Source organism: Platichthys flesus, chromosome 2 (assembly GCF_949316205.1).
Source record: "Platichthys flesus chromosome 2, fPlaFle2.1, whole genome shotgun sequence".
NCBI lineage: Eukaryota > Metazoa > Chordata > Actinopteri > Pleuronectiformes > Pleuronectidae > Platichthys > Platichthys flesus.
This window is the reverse complement of record NC_084946.1, coordinates 8,873,610-8,892,899: the sequence shown is the minus strand read 5'-3', so window position 1 is coordinate 8,892,899 and position 19,290 is coordinate 8,873,610. Positions and strand designations below refer to the sequence as shown.

At 41.3% G+C, this 19,290-nt stretch overlaps 1 protein-coding gene and 3 non-coding genes across 8 annotated transcripts; 3 read left to right on the top strand and 1 right to left on the bottom strand.

Moving 5' to 3' along the window:
* The first annotated feature begins 32 nt into the window (after positions 1–32).
* LOC133961656 (store-operated calcium entry regulator STIMATE-like) lies at positions 33–18,706 on the top strand. Of its 5 annotated transcripts, XM_062396952.1 has the most exons (11): positions 86–248; positions 590–1,035; positions 4,075–4,123; positions 4,208–4,303; positions 4,467–4,588; positions 4,826–4,938; positions 6,751–6,828; positions 7,060–7,203; positions 11,298–11,405; positions 14,974–15,097; positions 18,173–18,706. In XM_062396952.1, exons 2-11 carry the CDS (start codon positions 810–812, stop codon positions 18,286–18,288), a joined length of 1,176 nt encoding a protein of 391 aa, XP_062252936.1. In that variant the 5' UTR covers positions 86–248; positions 590–809; the 3' UTR covers positions 18,289–18,706. The 5 variants fall into 5 exon arrangements, with proteins under 5 accessions (XP_062252913.1, XP_062252920.1, XP_062252905.1 ...); XM_062396929.1 differs by lacking the exons at positions 14,974–15,097; positions 18,173–18,706 and having other exon boundaries at positions 33–148; positions 11,298–13,272; XM_062396936.1 differs by lacking the exons at positions 14,974–15,097; positions 18,173–18,706 and having other exon boundaries at positions 33–148; positions 587–1,035; positions 11,298–13,272.
* Positions 5,519–5,591, top strand: trnar-acg (transfer RNA arginine (anticodon ACG)). The gene has a single exon. It is a non-coding gene; the product is annotated as a tRNA-Arg (tRNA).
* trnar-acg (transfer RNA arginine (anticodon ACG)) lies at positions 9,070–9,142 on the top strand. Its single transcript has one exon. It is a non-coding gene; the product is annotated as a tRNA-Arg (tRNA).
* Positions 15,954–16,025, bottom strand: trnae-cuc (transfer RNA glutamic acid (anticodon CUC)). The gene has a single exon. It is a non-coding gene; the product is annotated as a tRNA-Glu (tRNA).
* Positions 18,707–19,290: the final 584 nt, after the last annotated feature.

Below are 19,290 nucleotides of genomic sequence, written 5' to 3'. Positions count from 1 at the left end.
TGTGCGCAGGTCACATGACCGTGCGTCTGGTGTGTCAACATGAGTGGGCTCTACCGGGCAGGGGAGCTGCTGGACCTCTTCTCACCGTGACCTGCAGATTATCGTTTGAATCGCAGAGGAGAAGCCCGGGCAGGAGTCAGCGTGACAGGTGAACAGTGCGCAGCCTGGTGTTCACTGCCAGGATACACAAGGTAGCTCTTCTGGCGTCAGCGCCATGGAACTGAGGAGTTAGCTTGGATGCTAGCTAGGTACGTGATGGCAGCGGTGTCTCAGCCGCCGTATCTGTGATTTTCCACGTTTACGTTTTGTCAGCCGAAGATTTAAACACTCCTGACCTGTTAACTTCCACTTAACTTGGGGTTTAAGATAAGTTATTCAGTCTGTTTAAGTAGTTCGGAGGCAGTGGTTGCAGCCGGCTCCTGTCACCAGTGTTAGCTCGCCGATAAGGAGACTCCAGGACGAGCCTGGATATGTTTCCTCTGTGTGGCGGAGCTTTTTAAACCTTATAGTAGTTTTTTAATGTGTTTTAAAGTGTGCAGACCGGTGAGCAGGAGTCCCACATGACGGTTTTATAACTTCTGCTTAGCAGGTTGAGGCTCGGCGGCACTTGGAACAGCCATGTCTCAGTTGGTGTCTGAAGCAGGAGAATGAGTGCGCGCTGGCGAGGCAGAGGATGCCACCATCTTCCACCGGAGACTGTCCCGCTGAACCGATCGATTAGCTGACCCGTCAACCGCTGGAGAGCAGCGGGGGGTCGCTCCTACTGCACCCCGGCTTTATCGTTTCCTCTCGACCCGCTCCTGTGTCCCATGGCGGCTGTTAACGGGGTCAACATGCAGTCCCAGCTCGGAGACGTGGCGCTGGCGGGTCCCGGGGGAGCGGGGCTGCTCGCCGTGTCCCTCACCAACACCTCGGCGCCCTCCAGCCCGACGCCGGCCACCGATGGTGGAAGGTGTGAGAACGGCGCCCTCATGGACTCCTTTGGGATTTTCCTACAGGGACTTCTGGCCATGATGGCTTTCAGCACGCTGATGTGTGAGTATGGACCCAGGGAGGATATGCTGCGTGCCTCTGATATCGGACACCAGCTGCTCAAGGGCAATAAAGCATTAGCAGAGCTCTGTTAACTAATGCATTATTGATCTAGGCAGGGGGGATCATGTCCGACTCCAGAACGGAGGAAGACTAACGTGACAGAAGTAGAAATACTCTCTCCCGCCTGTAAACCTAAATGCAGGGGTTTAATTCAGCCTGGTTACTCCCTCTTCACTGTGGTAAGAAGAGCTGCTCACTCTCGTTTGCTTGCCCTTGTCCCTGTCACATAATATCAATAACATCCCTATCAGATTAAATGTCAATAATTAAAAAAGCCTCATGGGAAGCAGCAGCAGTAGTTTGCAGGTGAATGGATTGTATTTATATGTCACTTTACTGGTTCTATTAGCCTCAACATGCTCCTACAAGTTGCATTCACCCCATTCATACAGATCTTTTTCTATTACACCATTCCCTTTTAGTGAATTCAATTTTGGGACCAGTGTCTTGCACAAAAACACTGGAACTCAAACCACCGACCTTCTGACAAAATTGTGATCGTGTTACATTTTCTAACTTCAATGAATATTATTAAATATATGCCGCACCTGCTTGATAGTCACTTCTCTTTCCTGAAGCCTGAAACATGCTTCTGCGACTGCGTCTGCGTCTTTTCACGCCGCTGTGGCGCAAGACTCGTTTTCATTCATGCTTCCCCAACCGTTGCGCGTCTTACAAAGCAATTCCGCGCCAGAACACTAGGCGGAGTAATGCTTTTTGTCGAGACGACCTTAGAGACGCCTTCTTTCTTCTTCGTCGATTGTTTATTTACATAGCCACTGCGGCTCCTCGTAGCCTTTTTCTGGCGGACAAATCCGCCAGTCAGTGACAGGTTATACAAGTGATCATACTATCGGATATCTTCTGCCAAGTGCTCTTCTATTTGGTCCATATTCGTTCTTCTAAATCTTCCGTGATTTCTGCCGGTATTATGGGGCATGAAACCGGAAATGCAGCCCCTGAAGGGATGTAGAGCAGACCAATCACAGCCTTGCGGGCTGAGTGAGCTTGCGGAGCTTTGCCGTAAATTTTAGAAAAGGGGGTCGACACCCGTCAGCACGTAAGGAGGGATACATAAGCACGTAAGGGACCCGGAAGGGCTCTTGCGCTTACGGGCCCGTGAAAACGCAGAAGCATGTTTCAGGCTTAAGTATCGTAGTACAGGGTTTCTGACGGCTCTGAAAAAGTCTAAAGTTTAATAATCAGAATTTTAAGACTTAAAAAGTCTTGAATAATAATATTACACTTACTTGAGTCTTTATAATGCTAAAGCTCCTTTAACACCAACTCCATCACATTAAAAAAAATGTTGTAGTACAAATATACAAATATTAGCGCATAAAATAACAAACACCAATATGGAACTGATCTGCCTTAGTCAGAGTTTATCACAAAACACTGGCTATAGGAAAGACAATGCATATATACTATCTCCAGTTTGCAAGCGAAGAAAGTGTATCATGAGTTATTCTTTTCTTTCATACTTGACGAAGGTCTTAAATTTCCTCCACAAGGACTTATTAAGTCTTACATTTAACTTGTTGATATGCAGAAACCCTGTTGTTAAAGCTGGTATATGTAACTGCTTTTTTTTAACTGCTGTCTGAATAATTTTCATATATTTTTCCATCTCTTGCTTTGTGTGAGCGTAAGCAATTTTTTTAGTTAGACATGGAAACACTGCCACTGAAAAACAGTTAAAGTCAAGATTTCGCCATGATTCCATTCAGCCAGCCTGAATTGTGTGCGTCCCTTCAGCATCACAGTGGTGAGGAATGTTTAGCATTTTGCTGGAGGCAGCTCTCTGAGTTAGAGAAGTTGGCTGAGGCCTCCACGTGTTTTCACATCACATCCAGCTGCGTGCTGGGTGTGTTCAGTCTGAAGTCACTCCCAGAGCAGACACTGAGGTCATAGCTAATGGTAAAAATTGCCTACATGAAAACACAAACAGCTCTCAGATCGGATGAAGGTTACTGTGCAGCTCACAGGGTCACAGCTTAAAACAATGGTCAGAGTACGTCCCTGAGGATAGAAAAGTAAATCAGTCATCTAACAACAACATTAGTGACACTCCCCTGTCACCAGGCAGCTATGTCATAGCACTTAAAAGTGAAGGGTAGTGGGGGTGTCATGAAAACAAGCCACTATTGTGAGGAACAGCTAGAGCGTTATTTATGTTGATCATTTCACTGCTTAAAATGATGAGCCTTCTTACATTTATCCCCTCTGACTCCTTTTCACACAGGGATTAAATAAACTTCTAGAAAGCCCTTAACCATAACCGCCCATACATAATACAGCTACACTCAGTTCTCTCAGAGTGTGTTACCTGGATAGCAGTGCTTACACACACCAGAATACTTAATGAGCTTAATAAGTGATTCTGATTCACTTCCCCTTTTGTGAATCTTGATATAGACACGTTTTGGTTAGTTTAGCAGTGAGCTGAAAACAAGGATCGCAGATGAATCACTTCAGTTTCTGCACAGGATACTAGGTCAGTCAACATATTGCCTTTGCTCACTTCTCATTCTGCAACAACAAAGTGCACACATATGAAACTAAATACTGATGCCACCTTTTTGAGCAGTAACTCGATCACACATGCAGGTCATGAAGTGAGATATCAAAGTTTCTCTTCAAGCCTACAGAAAAACAAATAGCAGCCATTTGTAGAGACAGAGAGTGCATGATGCAGCACCTGCTACTTTTTCATATCTCACTTTGTATCCTGCTTGTGTGTTAAGCTGCTCAAAAAGAATGCATCATCCTTCATTTACTCATCTAAAGTACATTGGTACAAGACTCGATTTTTCTGTTGGAATAAATAGCATAAAAGCACAAGTGATCATTGGTCATTTGACAGCTCAAAGGAGAAGTGTAACTTTATTACATGAAAAGTAATAATCTGCTTGACAGATTGTATGCACCTCTGTGTTTGTGTGAGTGATCTGTAATACATATGTCTCCCATTCGCAGTGAAACGCTTCCGGGAGCCAAAACGTGAGAGGAGACCCTGGAAGATCTGGTAAGGCAGCTGAGCCTGCTTAAATTAATTTCTCTGCAAAGACATAAAATGGAAACAAACCAACTGTCCTGTGTTTCTCCGCAGGTTCCTGGATACCTCAAAGCAGGCCATAGGAATGTTATTCATTCACTTCGCTAATGTCTACTTGTCAGGCCTCACTGAGGAGGACCCCTGCTCACTGTGAGTCAATCGTGTGTTAGAGCTACAACCTTAGAGCTTTCTGATTCTGCATGCTGAGGATACCAAGAACCAAGAACCTGTTCAAATGACGACTATTGAATCTTGTAAACATAATGTGTCTAACTGTAGATGCAGATTCCATTCACTCTTCTTTTTCTCCCAGATACCTCATTAACTTCCTGTTAGATGCCACTCTGGGCATGTTGCTGATCTATGCTGGGGTGAGAGCTGTCAGTGCTGTAGTAGAGTGGAGGCAGTGGGAGTCTCTGCGTTTCGGAGAATATGGTGAGGACCATGTGTCTGAGTGGTAGAGTGGGAGTTAGTGATTTCCCAAAGAGCTTGGAACGTCCAATGGAGGGCAGTAGCTCCCCTTAGTAATGTGATGCTGCTGTGTCACTCCTTACTACACTGCTTTCTTTCCTCAATTACACTTTGTACACTCAAGCTGTGAAATTTAGTTAAAACTGTTAATAATAATCTGATGTTTCTCTATTTTCTTTATGTTTGTGTCTGTGTGTGTAGGAGAGCCAGTGCAGTGTACAGCGTGGTTGGGACAGTGTATCCTCTATATCCTCATCATGATGTTTGAGAAAGTCCTCATCATGCTGGTCCTCCTCATACCCCAGTGGAAAAAGGTCAGAATTAAGAGAAAGGTTTGAAAAGCTGACAAGTAGAGAAGAACTCTAATTATTTAAAGGGGGAGCCATACTCTCCAAAGCTATCATTGACCTGCAATTTAGACTGTACATGAGACATTACATTACAAGTGGCATGGAGCAGCCCTGCCTCTCACTTAGCACGTTGCTTTGACAGCTCTTCGTCTGGATTCTTTACTTGAAAATATTTGGCCAGTTTTGTGTTGGGCGGCTAAAAAGATGCAGATCATTATACCGGGTTTATACTCTCTGTTTATTCTAGTGAAGAGAAAGAGACTACGAGAACAAGGTGTTCCCTGACTGGAAATAAAAGCCGGGCCACTGCCTCTTAGTCTGTGTCTGTATAAATAGAAATGAAATTCTGAATTACAAACCTTTTTAACATCAGATGGTTATAGCAGTGCAGACAAAAGCCAGCTTAACGGTTTGTATGACTTCCTCCATGTGGCAGCAGTGGGCCTGAGAGCGCATGCTCTCAGCAGGCTGCAGAGCTGTGGGGGATGGGCTGAGCTGTGCTGGAACAAATGTAGTGGTTTCAGTAGAGTGAAAGCTGCACAGCGGGCCAGTGGCGCAATGGATAACGCGTCTGACTACGGATCAGAAGATTCTAGGTTCGACTCCTGGCTGGCTCGTATTTGCTTTTCTCGTCTCACAACAAATTTATGTGAATGTCTGATTTGCTTTCACTTACTGACTTACATTTCTTTTTGGCTCCTAGACTGGTTGGTAAATAAGGGAGAGAGTGAGAGTGAGCAGAGCCAGGAGGGGTTGAGCAAATAAATGCACTGCATGCAGCAGTATAATGAGACACGATTTCAGCTCTAAAAAGGCCTGTGAAACTGCAAGTGAGACTGTACATGAGAAACTACACAAATTCATGGAGCAGGTCTGCCTTTCACCTAGCACGCTGCTTTGTCAGCTCTTGTCTGGTTTCTTCACTTCAAATATTTGGCTTGTGTTGGGCCGCTAAAGACGCAGATCATTGCGCAAGGTTTTAGATTCTTAAAACGTTTTAACTTTTCCGACATGAGCTGCAGGTAAAATCTGGGGAATACGCTACGGAGTTTACCGGCAGTCTGTCTTTACCACATGCACAACACAGCAGGATTGTTCATAACAACAACCAATCCTCCGCATTATTCAGACAAAAGGTGGAGCAGCAGAGACGGGAAGCAACTTATTAACTCCACTGCAGAGATCAAGTGATTTTCTTTACAAACACCGGTGTCAACTCTTATCACCACAACAGGAGGAATCTGCGGGGTTTGGTGCATGTCTGAAAGCAGCTTTACAGTCCAGTGTAGTGAAAGAGAATAACGTGTCACCTGACAGGAAATCAAACCCGGGCTCCCGAATCCTAGAATCAACTATTTCGCTAGCGACAACTGCTCAGCCTCTGATTGCAAATGTCTTTGCTTCAAGTGTTGTTTTTTTTTGGTTCTTTTGACAACTGGCAGTTGTTATGATGTTGAAGTACACTGCAGCAGTATTTGCCATTTCAGGGGACTAAAAAGGTAAAGTGTTTTCAGTCCATATCTATGCACATGCATTCTGAAGTTGAATTATATATTTCCTTTTAAATGGCCATTCTAATACTTTCATATTCATTGTGTATATCATACACACTCTTTTAGATGACTTGTAGTAGTATTAAATTCTTCAGTATTAAATTCTTAGTTGTGCTGTTTGTTCCAATGTTCTCTCCTTCAATCTCTGCTGTCATTTGAAAGCTGAGAGGCAACCTGTGCCTTTATGTATGCTTACGGTTGTGCTTGTTTATGTGTGTCGCAGCTGGCTCTCCTCAACCCAATACAGAATCCTGACCTGGAACTGGCCATCGTTATGCTCATCGTTCCGTTCTTCGTCAACGTAAGCCCGTTGTTCTCTCCACCACTAGCACCACGTGTGACTTGTGCAATTTCATAATTCATAACTGAAATCATGTCTTCTTGTTCATGCAAAGTCCATTGCCTTGTGTGTGTGTGTGTGTGTGTATCACCATTACAAAATCTTAGTTTTGGTTTATACTCTTAAAAAGTCACTTATGGTAATTCCACCAGAGGAAACATCATACACAAATGTCTTCTCTCTTCCCTTTAGGCCCTCATGTTCTGGGTGGTAGATAATTTTCTAATGAAGAAGCACAGGACAAAAGCAAAGCTGGAGGAGAGAGAGGAGGACCCTCGGGGGAACAGTAAGGTGCGCTACAGACGAGCTCTGTCTCATGACGACTCGGAGTCAGAGGTGAGTCTGAATTTACTAATATGCATGTTGCTCTCGGAGAAACCACATGAAAGAACCATGCAATAAAAATCATCAGATATGGTACAAATATCTGGAAGTCAGTTATACTACCTAACAGTTCATGTATTTTGTGTACGTTACTGATGCCTCATTTCATGTTTCATCGTCCATGGAGGGATATGCTAACGTTAGCCTACACAGATGATAATGTTAGTCTGTGGTTGCTGTGTTTCTTGGGGTTAGACCTGTTATCCTGGCCTGCTTTTCATTTTGCCTCACAAATATTACCGTGGGCATTCTCTGCATCGATTATTGTAAAGTGTAACCACACTTGTGAATGCTTTCGGCTGACCATTGCTCTGACTAAAGTCAAGTTGGTCTCTTCTTCAGCTTTCTTTTGAATGATTTGCCACAACCCGCTGATCTGGAGTGTGCGCTCTCCGTCAGACTTTCGATTTCTTATTGCAACCCCCCCCCCCCCCCATTTCTCCTATTACAACCTTTATTGTATCAGGGTGGCCCCGCCTGCCCCCACTTGGCAGCGCCACTGAATTGAGGCGCATTTCGAAAGTGTTGAATTTATTTCTGATGGGTCATTCATGCCATTTGTATTTTTTGAATCTATTTTGTAAAAGGGCCAATTGACGATTTTAGATCACAGAAGAAATAAAATGTTAAATTACAAACTATTTTAACATCTGAATGCCTAACCTTCAAGGTGTGTATGACCTTCTTCATGTGGCAGCAGCTGCCTTGAGAGGACATGCATTGGCACATCCATTCACTGTGGGGGATGGCAGACACGCAACACGCCCCTTTCGAGCCCTCTGGCGGCTTGCGTGCGTCCGCCAAATTTTTCTAACCACACGACAAAACGACACGAGCCTCACGCAGCCCGCAAGGCTTGTGATTGGTCGGCTGACTACATCCCGTCCGGAGTCTAGTTTCCGGTTTCATGCCACACAATACGCGGAAATCACGGAAGATTTAGAAGAACGAATATGGACAAAATAGAAGAGCGCTTGGCAGAAGAAATCCGAAAGTATGACCACTTGTATAACCCGTCACTGACTGGCCGATTTGTCCGCCAGAAACAGGCTATGAGGAGCCGGACTGGCGATGTAAATAAACAGTCGACGAAGAAGAAGACGTCTCTTCTTTGTGTGTTTTGTCTTCGAAAAAAAAACCTTACTCCACCTATGGTTCTGGCGGTGAATTGCGTTACAACACGCGCATCACGTGAGTGAAGCATAAACCAAAACGAGTCCGTCGATGCAGCTGCGTGGCCTTCCGCGGTTGCAGTCGCAGGACTATAATTAGGCCTTTAGATGTGTGGTGCAATGGTTAATGTGTATTATTACGTATCAGAAGATTCTAGGTTTGACTCCTGGCTGCCTCGGTTTCATACCCCTGCCATTTGTATTGACCCATTCGGATCAGCTAACACAGTTTTAACCTGTAGTACCATCCTGGTCTACAGTGGGTACAGCCGACAGACACTAGCTAAATGTGGCAAAAGATTAGAGCCCTAATGAAATGCTGAATGTTGTTTTGAATTACTTTCTGAAAGCAGATTCTCAAATTATTTGAGAAAGAGCTGATTCTGTTATAAACAATAGTTGTTTTTGTCAGTGGGCCAAGTGGTTAATACAAATTAAGATCACCAATAGAACTGAAATTCCGAATTACAAACCATTTTAACTCCTGAATGTTAGAGCAGTGCAGACAACGGTTTGTATGACTTCCTCCATGTGGCAGCAGTGGGCCTGAGAGTGCATGCTCTCAGCAGGCTGCAGAGCTGTGGGGGATGGGCTGAGCTGTGCTGGAACAAATGTATTCCTTTCAGTGGAGTGAGACAGCCACAGCGGGCCAGTGGCGCAATGGATAACGCGTCTGACTACGGATCAGAAGATTCTAGGTTCGACTCCTGGCTGGCTCGTATCTGCTTTTCTCGTCTCATAACCTTGCTTATGTGAATGACTGATTTACTTTCATTTACTGACTTACATTGTGTATCAGTGAGTGTGTTGGTGAATAAGGGGGAAAGAGAGAGAGACAGAGACAGAGCAGAGCCAGGAGGGGCTGAGAGAATAATTGAACTCCATGCAGCTGTTTAATGACACAGGATCTCCCCTCTAAACAGGGCCTTTTAAAATGATTTTACTCATTTAAAAGGTAATGTATGGAGGACCATACATGACTTAAGTAAAAATAAATAAATAAATAAATGTATAAATAAATACAGAAATAAATAAATATATAAATAAATAAAAAAGGAAATAAATAAATTAATACAGAAATAAATAAATAAATATGTTAATACCAAAAGAAATGTCAAAAGAAATGTCTTAAATATATTATACATTTTTTTTTTCCCTCATACATTTCCTTTTAATTTGCAGTGTCCTTATGCTAATGAGAAAGGCGGGCCTAACCGCAGTCTCATGCAGGATTGGTCACAGGAGTGTAATGATCCAGCCCTGCTACTTCTGCTTCTCAATGCTGGTGTCCAGTAGCTGTTTGCAGCATTGAGCCAGTTCACACTTAAAATGAAATAGTTAAAGTTCAGAGGGGTAGTTAAGGTTATTTTTTATTGGGATGATTTAGGTGTCAGTAGTCTTGCCTGTTAGCGTCACGTCTCCTGTTCTACTGAGCACAATGATCGAGCAGAGAGAATGAGGAGGAAACAGAAACTCCAGCCCGGTACAAACCACCTGCAGCCTCTGCTCTGATCATGAAGCCGCTGATCTCTCAGCAGATGTGACCAGAGAAACTCTGTGTTTCCACTGTTCTACAAAGTCACTAACCGGCTGTTTCACGGTGAAGAGCTCAAGTCTCAGTCACTGCCCGTGTCTCTAAGCGAGTGTGACCAATCCTGCTCGAGAATTAGGTTAGGCCCGCCTTTCTCATTAGCATAAGGACACTGAAATCGAAAAATAAAAGTTGGAATAAATGTGGAAATTAATGAATCAATGTCTTAAACTTATTTCCACATTTATTTATTTATTTCCACATTTATTCCAACTTTTATTTATTCCGTGATATATTTCATTTTCATTTTCAGTGTCCTTATGCTAATGAGAAAGGCGGGCCTAACCTCAGTCTCGAGCAGGATTGGTCAACTGAGCTACACACACACACACACACACACACACACAGCCCCTGCGCTGTGCCACACACTCGCTCAGAGACACAGGCAGTGACTGAGACTTGAGCCCTTCACCGTGAAACAGCCTGTTAGTGACTTTGTAGAACAGTGGAAACACAGAGCTTCTCTGGTCACATCTGCTGAGAGATCAGCGGCTTCATGATCTGAGTAGAGGCTGCAGGTGGTTTGTACCGAGCTGGAGTTTCTGTTTCCTCCTCCTCCTCTCGGCTCGCTCCTTGTGCTCTGTAGAAAACGAGACGTAACGCTCACAGTCAGGACTACTTACACCTAAATCATCCCAATAAAAAATAACCTTAACTAACCCTCTGAACTTGAACTAGTTCATTTTAAGTGTGAACTGGCTCAACACTGCAAACAGCTACTGGACACCAGCATTGAGAGGCAGAAGTAGTAGGGCTGGATCATTACACTCCTGTGACCAATCCTGCATGAGACTGCGGTTAGGCCCGCCTTTCTCATTAGCATAAGGACACTGCAAATGAAAAGGAAATGTATCAGGGAAAAAATAAATGTTAAAATATATTTAAGACATTTCTTTTGGTATTAACATATTTATTTATTTATTTCTGTATTAATTTATTTATTTCCTTTTTTATTTATTTATTTATTTCTGTATTTATTTATACATTTATTTATTTTTACTTAAGTCATGTATGGTCCTCCATAGTAATGAGGAAAAAAACGATAAATGGCGATGATGATAATGCGTCATTGTCCACAAATTTAACAATTTATGGGGGAAATATTTTGTATCCATAATGAACGGGAAAAAAATCAGTTGAGAAGGTGATCCTGATATTTTCCTGCCTCATCAGCATTGTTTTCAAACGGGAAAGACTTCTGGATCCCCTTAGAATGATGTCATGAACCCGACTCTCAGTACGCCATTCCCTTGTAATACTTCTCTCTCCTTCATGTTCCTTAGATCATTTTCTCAGCAGATGATGAAATGGACGAGTCCGACGAGGATGATGTTCGTCGGTTAAGTGGCCTGAAGACAGTGAAGAAGAAGAAGCTTCGCATGGGGATCCCTGTTTGACCCGTGTGCCTAGCTGAACTGCTTCCATCAGATGTTCTCCGGGAGCTATTCACCACACAGATCCACAAACGGTCCCAGTACCTCCACAGAATCTGATATCGACCTCTTTTCAAACACAGGATGCTCATTGACCATAGAAGAAAATACTTTCATTGAATTCCCTGTTGACTCCTGAAGAGTTCCTGCAAAAACAGTGTCTAACCTGGGATTTAATACAACACACCGGGAGATTTCCATTTTGCAGTTCACTTGGCACTCCTGTGGCGACTTATCTAAAATTCACTTTGGGAAAACATCTCAATCAAGAACCCTTGTTAACATGTTAAATCTGAAATGTGAGTGACGTATGAAAAGGGCAACACTGGTACAATACTATGTGGACCTTGGTGGCATTGTGATGCAGTGGTCCAGGAATATGACAATTGGACAAATCTCAGTGGCCGCACCAGACCCAAACATGCAAACAAAACTGTTGATTATATCTAATACTCTAAAATGTCCTTTAAACTGAGTGTATCCCTGATGTAGATCCATATGAACAGTGTGCTTTTGTTTTCTAATGTAAAAAGTGTATGTGTTTGGGAAGTGAGGATATTTTGGCTGACCTGTACAGTTTTGAGGGTACAGATTAATAAGGATTAGGATAAGTTAATGTTTTAAGGTTAGAGTAATGTTTAGGATGTTAGTTGTGAGGGGGAGGGCAAGGGCTAGACAATGAATTATGTCAGAGGGTGTCCTCACAAACACATAAGTGTGTGTGTGTGTGTGTGTGCGTGTGTGCGCGAGCGATTGCATCAGACTGGTGGATCACAGTATTGATGTGACTCTTTTGAGCACAATTCCACACTTGACTACTGTACACTTCATGTGTGATGTTACTCATATCAAAGGGAGCACATTCATGCTTGCAGCTAACTTTCATTTTTATTCTCTTGTAAAGTCCTTTCAACTGTTACACCTACAGGACTGCAGGTACCACAGTGTGCAACATGTCCCCTCAGTCAGTAGCGTTTGTCTGTGGACACGAGATTTCCTTCTGGTTGACCGTTTGACTGACTCGCTGTGACTGCGTGTTCTTTGTCTTTGAACACATTTCATTTCATTTCATTTGGACTTGTAGGGATTCAATATATGTTTTTGTTTGTGTTAATTTCAGGCCAAAAAGGTGACTATGCTTCTTCCAAAAGTGTTCTTCATTCCTTTATTTTAATGGGAAGAGTAGATATGGGAACAATTTCTTGCACAGTTTCCCATTTATTCTAGCTTTCACCTCTCCTTTTGTGTTTCCTGTGATTTGTTTTTTGTTACAATAATGTGCCTGAGTGCCTGTTTGTTAGATTCTTTTGACTGTTTTATTCAGAGCTCCAGATCATCAGGCAGCAGTCAGCAGGCTCTGATATAAAGAATGTGACATGCATAGACCTCTAAACTGTAAAGTGACTGTCCACCAGACAGACAAGTGTCAGGCTGCGCGTGGGTGGATGTGGATTTGTTTCTATGTGTATGTATGTGTGTGTGGTTTTATATATATCTATATATAGATAGATATATATACAGTACACCTGTATGCACTGGCTTCCGCTTGATGCATGTGTGAGTGCTTCTTCTCAATAAGGGAGAAGTGATAAACTGTGACTGCAATGTATGATGCCTATGTTGCTGATTAGGATGTGTTTGGCATGTTGGTAAGGAATGAGTGTTCATTTTACTTGACTGACACTACAGCATCTTGCATCAGTTATGTTAACTAAACCAGGACAAAGGACTTTTAATGTTTTGCAAAGTGGACTGAGTATAAAGGCAAGAGGTGGAGGTAAATTATCATTATAACTGCTTTTTCAATAAAGGATGTGATAAACCATGTTGAGCCAAATGTTTGAGTCCTTTTCTAATGTGAATCTCGTATTGTTTTAGTAAACTACAAAGGGTTGCCTGATCGAAAACCAAATCCAGGCAAACCTGAGTCTTCCAGCAGACGACCAGGGAGATGGTACCACTCATGGACGCTTCAGAAATTTAAATCAATACAAGCAGTAAAAAAAAAATATTTCAGGTGCCTCTTATAAGTGAGTAGAACTGTGGGCATTGCTCCAGTTTAGCATTAGATGGAGCACCAGATTTTAGAAGACACGTACCTACAGTCATGGCTATGTGTCCAGAAATAGATCCAGCTAGAACTTCTAATAGCTTCTTACAAAAGCTTAAGAAAAGGCACAGACCCACAGTTAGTATGGGAGTCATGATAATCCACCACATCCTGACTCATCAGCTCCAGTTAAAGACACACTAATGCCTGAGTTTCCATGTAGCACTGTCACAGGCCACGCTGTGATCTCATTGCCTGCCTCATACAACTATATCATCTGTTGTCTTAGTTGTTTTCATGTTCCCTTTGGCCCTACTAACACTCAGTGGCTGTAGGAGCCACTTGTCGAGCATCAACTGCAGTTTGTAATATAATATTATAGGTTAGAGAGACAGACCTGTTTATAAATTTATCTTTATTCCTTTTTAATTCAATTCCTTCTTTTGATTTTATGTGAGACATTTTCTGACATGCTAATATAATTCAATGATTTATGTATGTATGAAATAAAAAGCTCTGTCTGGTTAATAAAATATCCACCCTCTCTGCTGATAGTATTGCAATAAACCAAAAATAATCTGAGTTTGATAATACTTTATTAATACCCTACTTAGGCTACATATATTTTTAAGTTAAACAATAAAGTGTTGTTCAATACTCTACTGTTGTAATACGGTAACTCTGTAATGGAGATTCAGTAGAAAGATTCACAAACAGATGACGACTGAGACTGTTAGTCATTCTGTATGTGTGAGTCAGTGGGTCCTTCATCCTTCATTTGAAACTGAGCTAACACCTCAGTCCAACTCCTCTGACTGCTCTCTCCTGAACTGTTTGCTTAATTGTTCCAGCCTTAATCTGAAGCTTCTCACGAGAATCCAATGAATGAAAACCCTAGAAAATACAAACAAAATGACATCTGGAATTGAGTGTCACAAAACCTCCAAAATAATATGGTTTAAACATTTATCAGAATAAATGTGTTCACAATAATTCTATTATATTACTTCGCCTCCAGAGGGATTTAGTTTTCTTTGGATTTCAGCAGAAAGAGTCGTAGGTGCGACCTGTGTCCTGAGTATCAGCTGTCGGCCTGGAACTTTATCTTTAAAGATGGGAGACCCGCTCCAGCCGTCGCATCCCTCACGTCACATCTAATAATACACACTGACAACAGGCAGAGCGGGGCAGCTGCTCTGACTGGCCCACAGGATCTGGACCAGGACTATATATATAAATGATGGCAGGCATGTTGGGAGACAAAGACACACAGTTGGAAAGTAGCAGCGACAGTGTCACACTGGAAAGGCCGTCTGTTGGACTGATACAACAGATTCGATCATCATGTCACAGGTAAGTAAAATGAATGGATGAATCACCTACATCTTACTCCAGTTTTTACAACAGATATCAATAATACCACGACTTTTATTTCCGCCCCTATCATTCATAATCTTCTTTCTTTACCAATTCCAGCCAGGCGAGGTGAAGAAGAAGAAGCGTCCCCCTATGAAGGAGGAGGACCTGAAGGGAGCCCGCAGTAAACTGGGACTGAAGGGCGAGGTCAAGAGTAAGACCTATGAGGTCATGGCAGAGTGTGGTAAGCAAAGCCTTTTACTTATGGCATGTAAAAACACGGCCTCCGATGTTGACTCTAAAAACACATTTCTACTCTTGTTTTAATCCTGCTCAGCCTTGGGACGCAAATTATCATCCTTCATAACAGTTTTATATAATTTAACTATGCAATCGATCAACTTGTATAGAACCTTAAGATTAACAAGCTGGTTAATCATATATCACTATTTCATTATGTTGTTTGTTTGGCCTCTTCTACAGAAAACATATATCCTTGATCCATGAATGAAAACATTATAAATACAATCACAATAGAAACATTGAAGTTGATACATAAATAAATATCTAAACATACAATTCAATTATTAGAATATAGTAAATAAAATGCCTAATATGAATTTAACATGAGGTAAGTGGTTTCACTGACTGAGCTGATTTAGCTCTTATCTCTTTGTCTCTTAGTCTTTTTTCTTCTCCTACTGGATGACACTTTCATGCTGGGCCCAGTTTCAAGTGTCTTTCTGGATAAAATGTAGAAATACAGAAGTTAATAAATGTAGATTTATACAGAGGTAGAAAAAAATGAAATACATTCACAAATGTATTTCCCAATATTTTTGCACATTCGCGCATTTCTTTATATCTGTATACTATCTCTTCTTTCATTTCAACATCTATTTGTTTTTAAATACAAATAATAATCATAACATATTGATTTATTTCTGTTGCATTGTTGAAGCAGGCTTGTCCATTTATTTTTTTAAACATAATTTATCCATCAAGACCATGATATAAAGCTGATTTGTTTACTTTAGCCTGGTAACGTAAACGCGGTTGTTCACAGTTCAAAGAGGTTCAAAATGTTGCCAAAAGACTAGTTCCCTGACCGGGAATCGAACCCGGGCCGCGGCGGTGAGAGCGCCGAATCCTAACCACTAGACCACCAGGGACTGATATGTGGCGAGATAGAGAAGTACAACTCAAGCCTGACTTAGCTGGGTACTCCATAAGCAGTTGTTTAATTTTATTTTGTCTTCATTGAATCACCACGCCAACTAGCATGTATGGAGGCCCCTGTAAAGGGCTGCAGGTAGGAACTAATGAGTGAAATCAGAATTAAAGCGCTATAAATGATCATTGAACAATGATGTATTTACACTGAACTTAAATCTGCGAGTGCACAATAACGTTGTGGGATTATTGCTACTGAGATATATAATGAAGCCAGTAACCCAAACAGTATGGAGGACCATACATATGGAGGACCATACATGACATAAGTAAAAATAAATAAATAAATAAATGTATAAATAAATACAGAAATAAATAAATAAATGAATAAATAAAATGAAAATAAATAAATAAAAACAGAAATAAATAAATAAATATGTTAATACCAAAAGAAATGTCAAAAGAAATGTCTTAAATATATTTTAACATTTATTTTTTGCCTGATACATTTCCTTTGCATTTGCAGTGTCCTTATTCTAATGAGAAAGGCGGGCCTAACCGCAGTCTCATGCAGGATTGGTCACAGGAGTGTAATGATCCAGCCCTACTACTTCTGCCTTTCAATGCTGGTGTCCAGTAGCTGTTTGCAGCGTTGAGCCAGTTCACACTTAAAATTAACTAGTTCAAGTTCAGAGGGTTAGTTAAGGTTATTTTTTATTGGGATGATTTAGCTGTCAGTAGTCCTGACTGTGAGCGTCACGTCTCGTGTTGTACTGAGCACAATGAGCGAGCCGAGAGGAGAAGGAGGAAACAGAAACTCCAGCTCGTTACAAACCACCTGCAGCTTCTGCTCTGATCATGAAGCCGCTGATCTCTGAGCAGATGTGACCAGAGAAGCTCTGTGTTTCCACTGTTTCCACTGTTCCACAGAGTCACTAACTGGCTGCTTCACGGTGAAGAGCTCAGGTCTCAGTCACTGCCACATTTATTCCAACTTTTATTTTTCAATTTCAGTGTCCTTTTAGGTGTGAACTGGCTCAACGCTGCAAACAGCTACTGGACACCAGCATTGAAAGGCAGAAGTAGTAGGGCTGGATCATTACACTCCTGTGACCAATCCTGCATGAGACTGCGGTTAGGCCCGCCTTTCTCATTAGCATAAGGACACTGCAAACGCAAAGGAAATGTATCAGGGAAAAAATAAATGTTAAAATATATTTAAGACATTTCTTTTGACATTTCTTTTGGTATTAACATATTTATTTATTTATTTCTGTATTTATTTATTTATTTCCATTTTTATTTATTCATTTATTTATTTATTTCTGTATTTATTTATACATTTATTTATTTATTTATTTTTACTTATGTCATGTATGGTCCTCCATAAAACAGCTCAATCAGAAACATGAAATCAGCATCAAAACTTGAGTTGTTAGAACAACCCAAATATAATATTTTAAGATGGTGTGCTTTTTAAGGAATTCTAGAATTTCAGATTTTTTCCTGTAATACAGGCCTGCCGTTTGAAATTTCAAAGGTTCAGTGTCTAGAAGTTACGGACATCTAGAGGTGAAGTTACGGACATCTAGAGGTGAAGTTGGATGTTGCAGCTGAGTATCCCTCACCTCACCCTCAAGTTCCAAACATGAAAGAGAACCTGTGGAAACCTTCCGTTGTCATAAAAAGTCAAAAGGTGTTTAGTTTGTCGAGTCTCAGCTGCGGTAAAAAAAAATGGCGGCCTCCATGGAGAGGACCTGCTACCATTGTAATTATACAGTATGTAAATATAAATGGCCCATTTTAGGGTAAAGAAAACAACATTAGTACAATTTATGTGAAACACACCAGTGAAAACATTACAAGGTTTATTTTATATTGAATTTCTGCCAGTAGATCCTGTTCACCTGATTTCTACACACTGAACCTTTAAATCCAGCAAATTAATTGATAATGGATACCAGGTCGGATCTTTGTTAAAAAGTAAAACACAGATAAAGTGTAAAACAATATTACTATCGCAGATATTTGTGTTGTCTAACATCTCCAGAGTAACTGTTTTTAAAGTGTTGCACTCGGGCTAAGTCCTTTAATTCAGTAAACCGTCTTCAGTAACATACGTGTCCATGTCTCTTTCCATGTGCAGAGCGTATGGGCAAAGTGGCTCCGTCTGTGTTCAGCGGAGTGAGGTCGGGGACGGAGACGGCCCTGGACAAGCCGACTGCTGCCAAAGCTCCAGGAGCCAGTGTGTTCGGCAAATAGACACACTGCAGGAAGAGATAGAGAGAGAGAGAGAGAGAGAGAGAGAGAGAGAGAGAGAGAGATGAGAGAGAGAGAGAGAGAGAGAGAGAGAGCTGTGAAAAAAACACACATGCACTGTTTAAGTGTTTTATGATATGGAATACAAACAGAGGGTTTGTCATATTTTAGTAGCAGCTCTGGTTCAGATATAGTTGCTTAGTGCTGTGGAGTGTGTTGACTTAACTATTATGTAAGCAGTTTTTGTACTTTGTAGTTTGAACAGTGCATCAGCCTCTGTAAATATTTTTTTAATGTGGGTCATGAGCTATAAATGGATTGTATCATTTATTTATTAATAGAGACTTGGCTTTTAATAAAAGTATATACCTATTTGTTCTGCTTTTGCATGATCATTTCCTGAATAAATCATTTCCCCTCATATTGAAATATTGTTTTTTATAATCATTATTTGTTTGTAGTAATTCTATTTGGGGCTTGAAATGAATGATGCCGTATAAATACAGTTAACAGTTATTTTGGATCTGAATTATTTTTGTAATTTCAAATCACTATTTATTTACTCTTCACTAAAAAAGAAAAAAGTCAACAGATGATTGATTTTGACAATATTTTTGATTTGACCATTGTAATGCAGTTTAAACAGTGCATAACATGACTACTTGTATGTGACAGGGGTCAGGGGTCGTGACACATGTTAAAGTTCACAATTATCACTAGACTCTGCAGTTCCCCTCGAGATAGTGAAGAACCTTTACATTTATCAGGTGGCCAGGACTCAACTCCTAATCAATACTAATGTAGCTCTCTGATATAGATGTGTTATAGATCTTGCTAACAAGATTTCATTATCAACCCAGCTTGTCATTTCTGCAAATGTGTAAAGGTCTTTATGCACCACTAAACTGTCTTAAAGGGCCAGTATTGTGTACATTACATTTTCTGGGCTTTTACTCTCCGTAATTACTTGAAGGGGTCAGTAAGGACCCTCAGAGTCTGAAAACA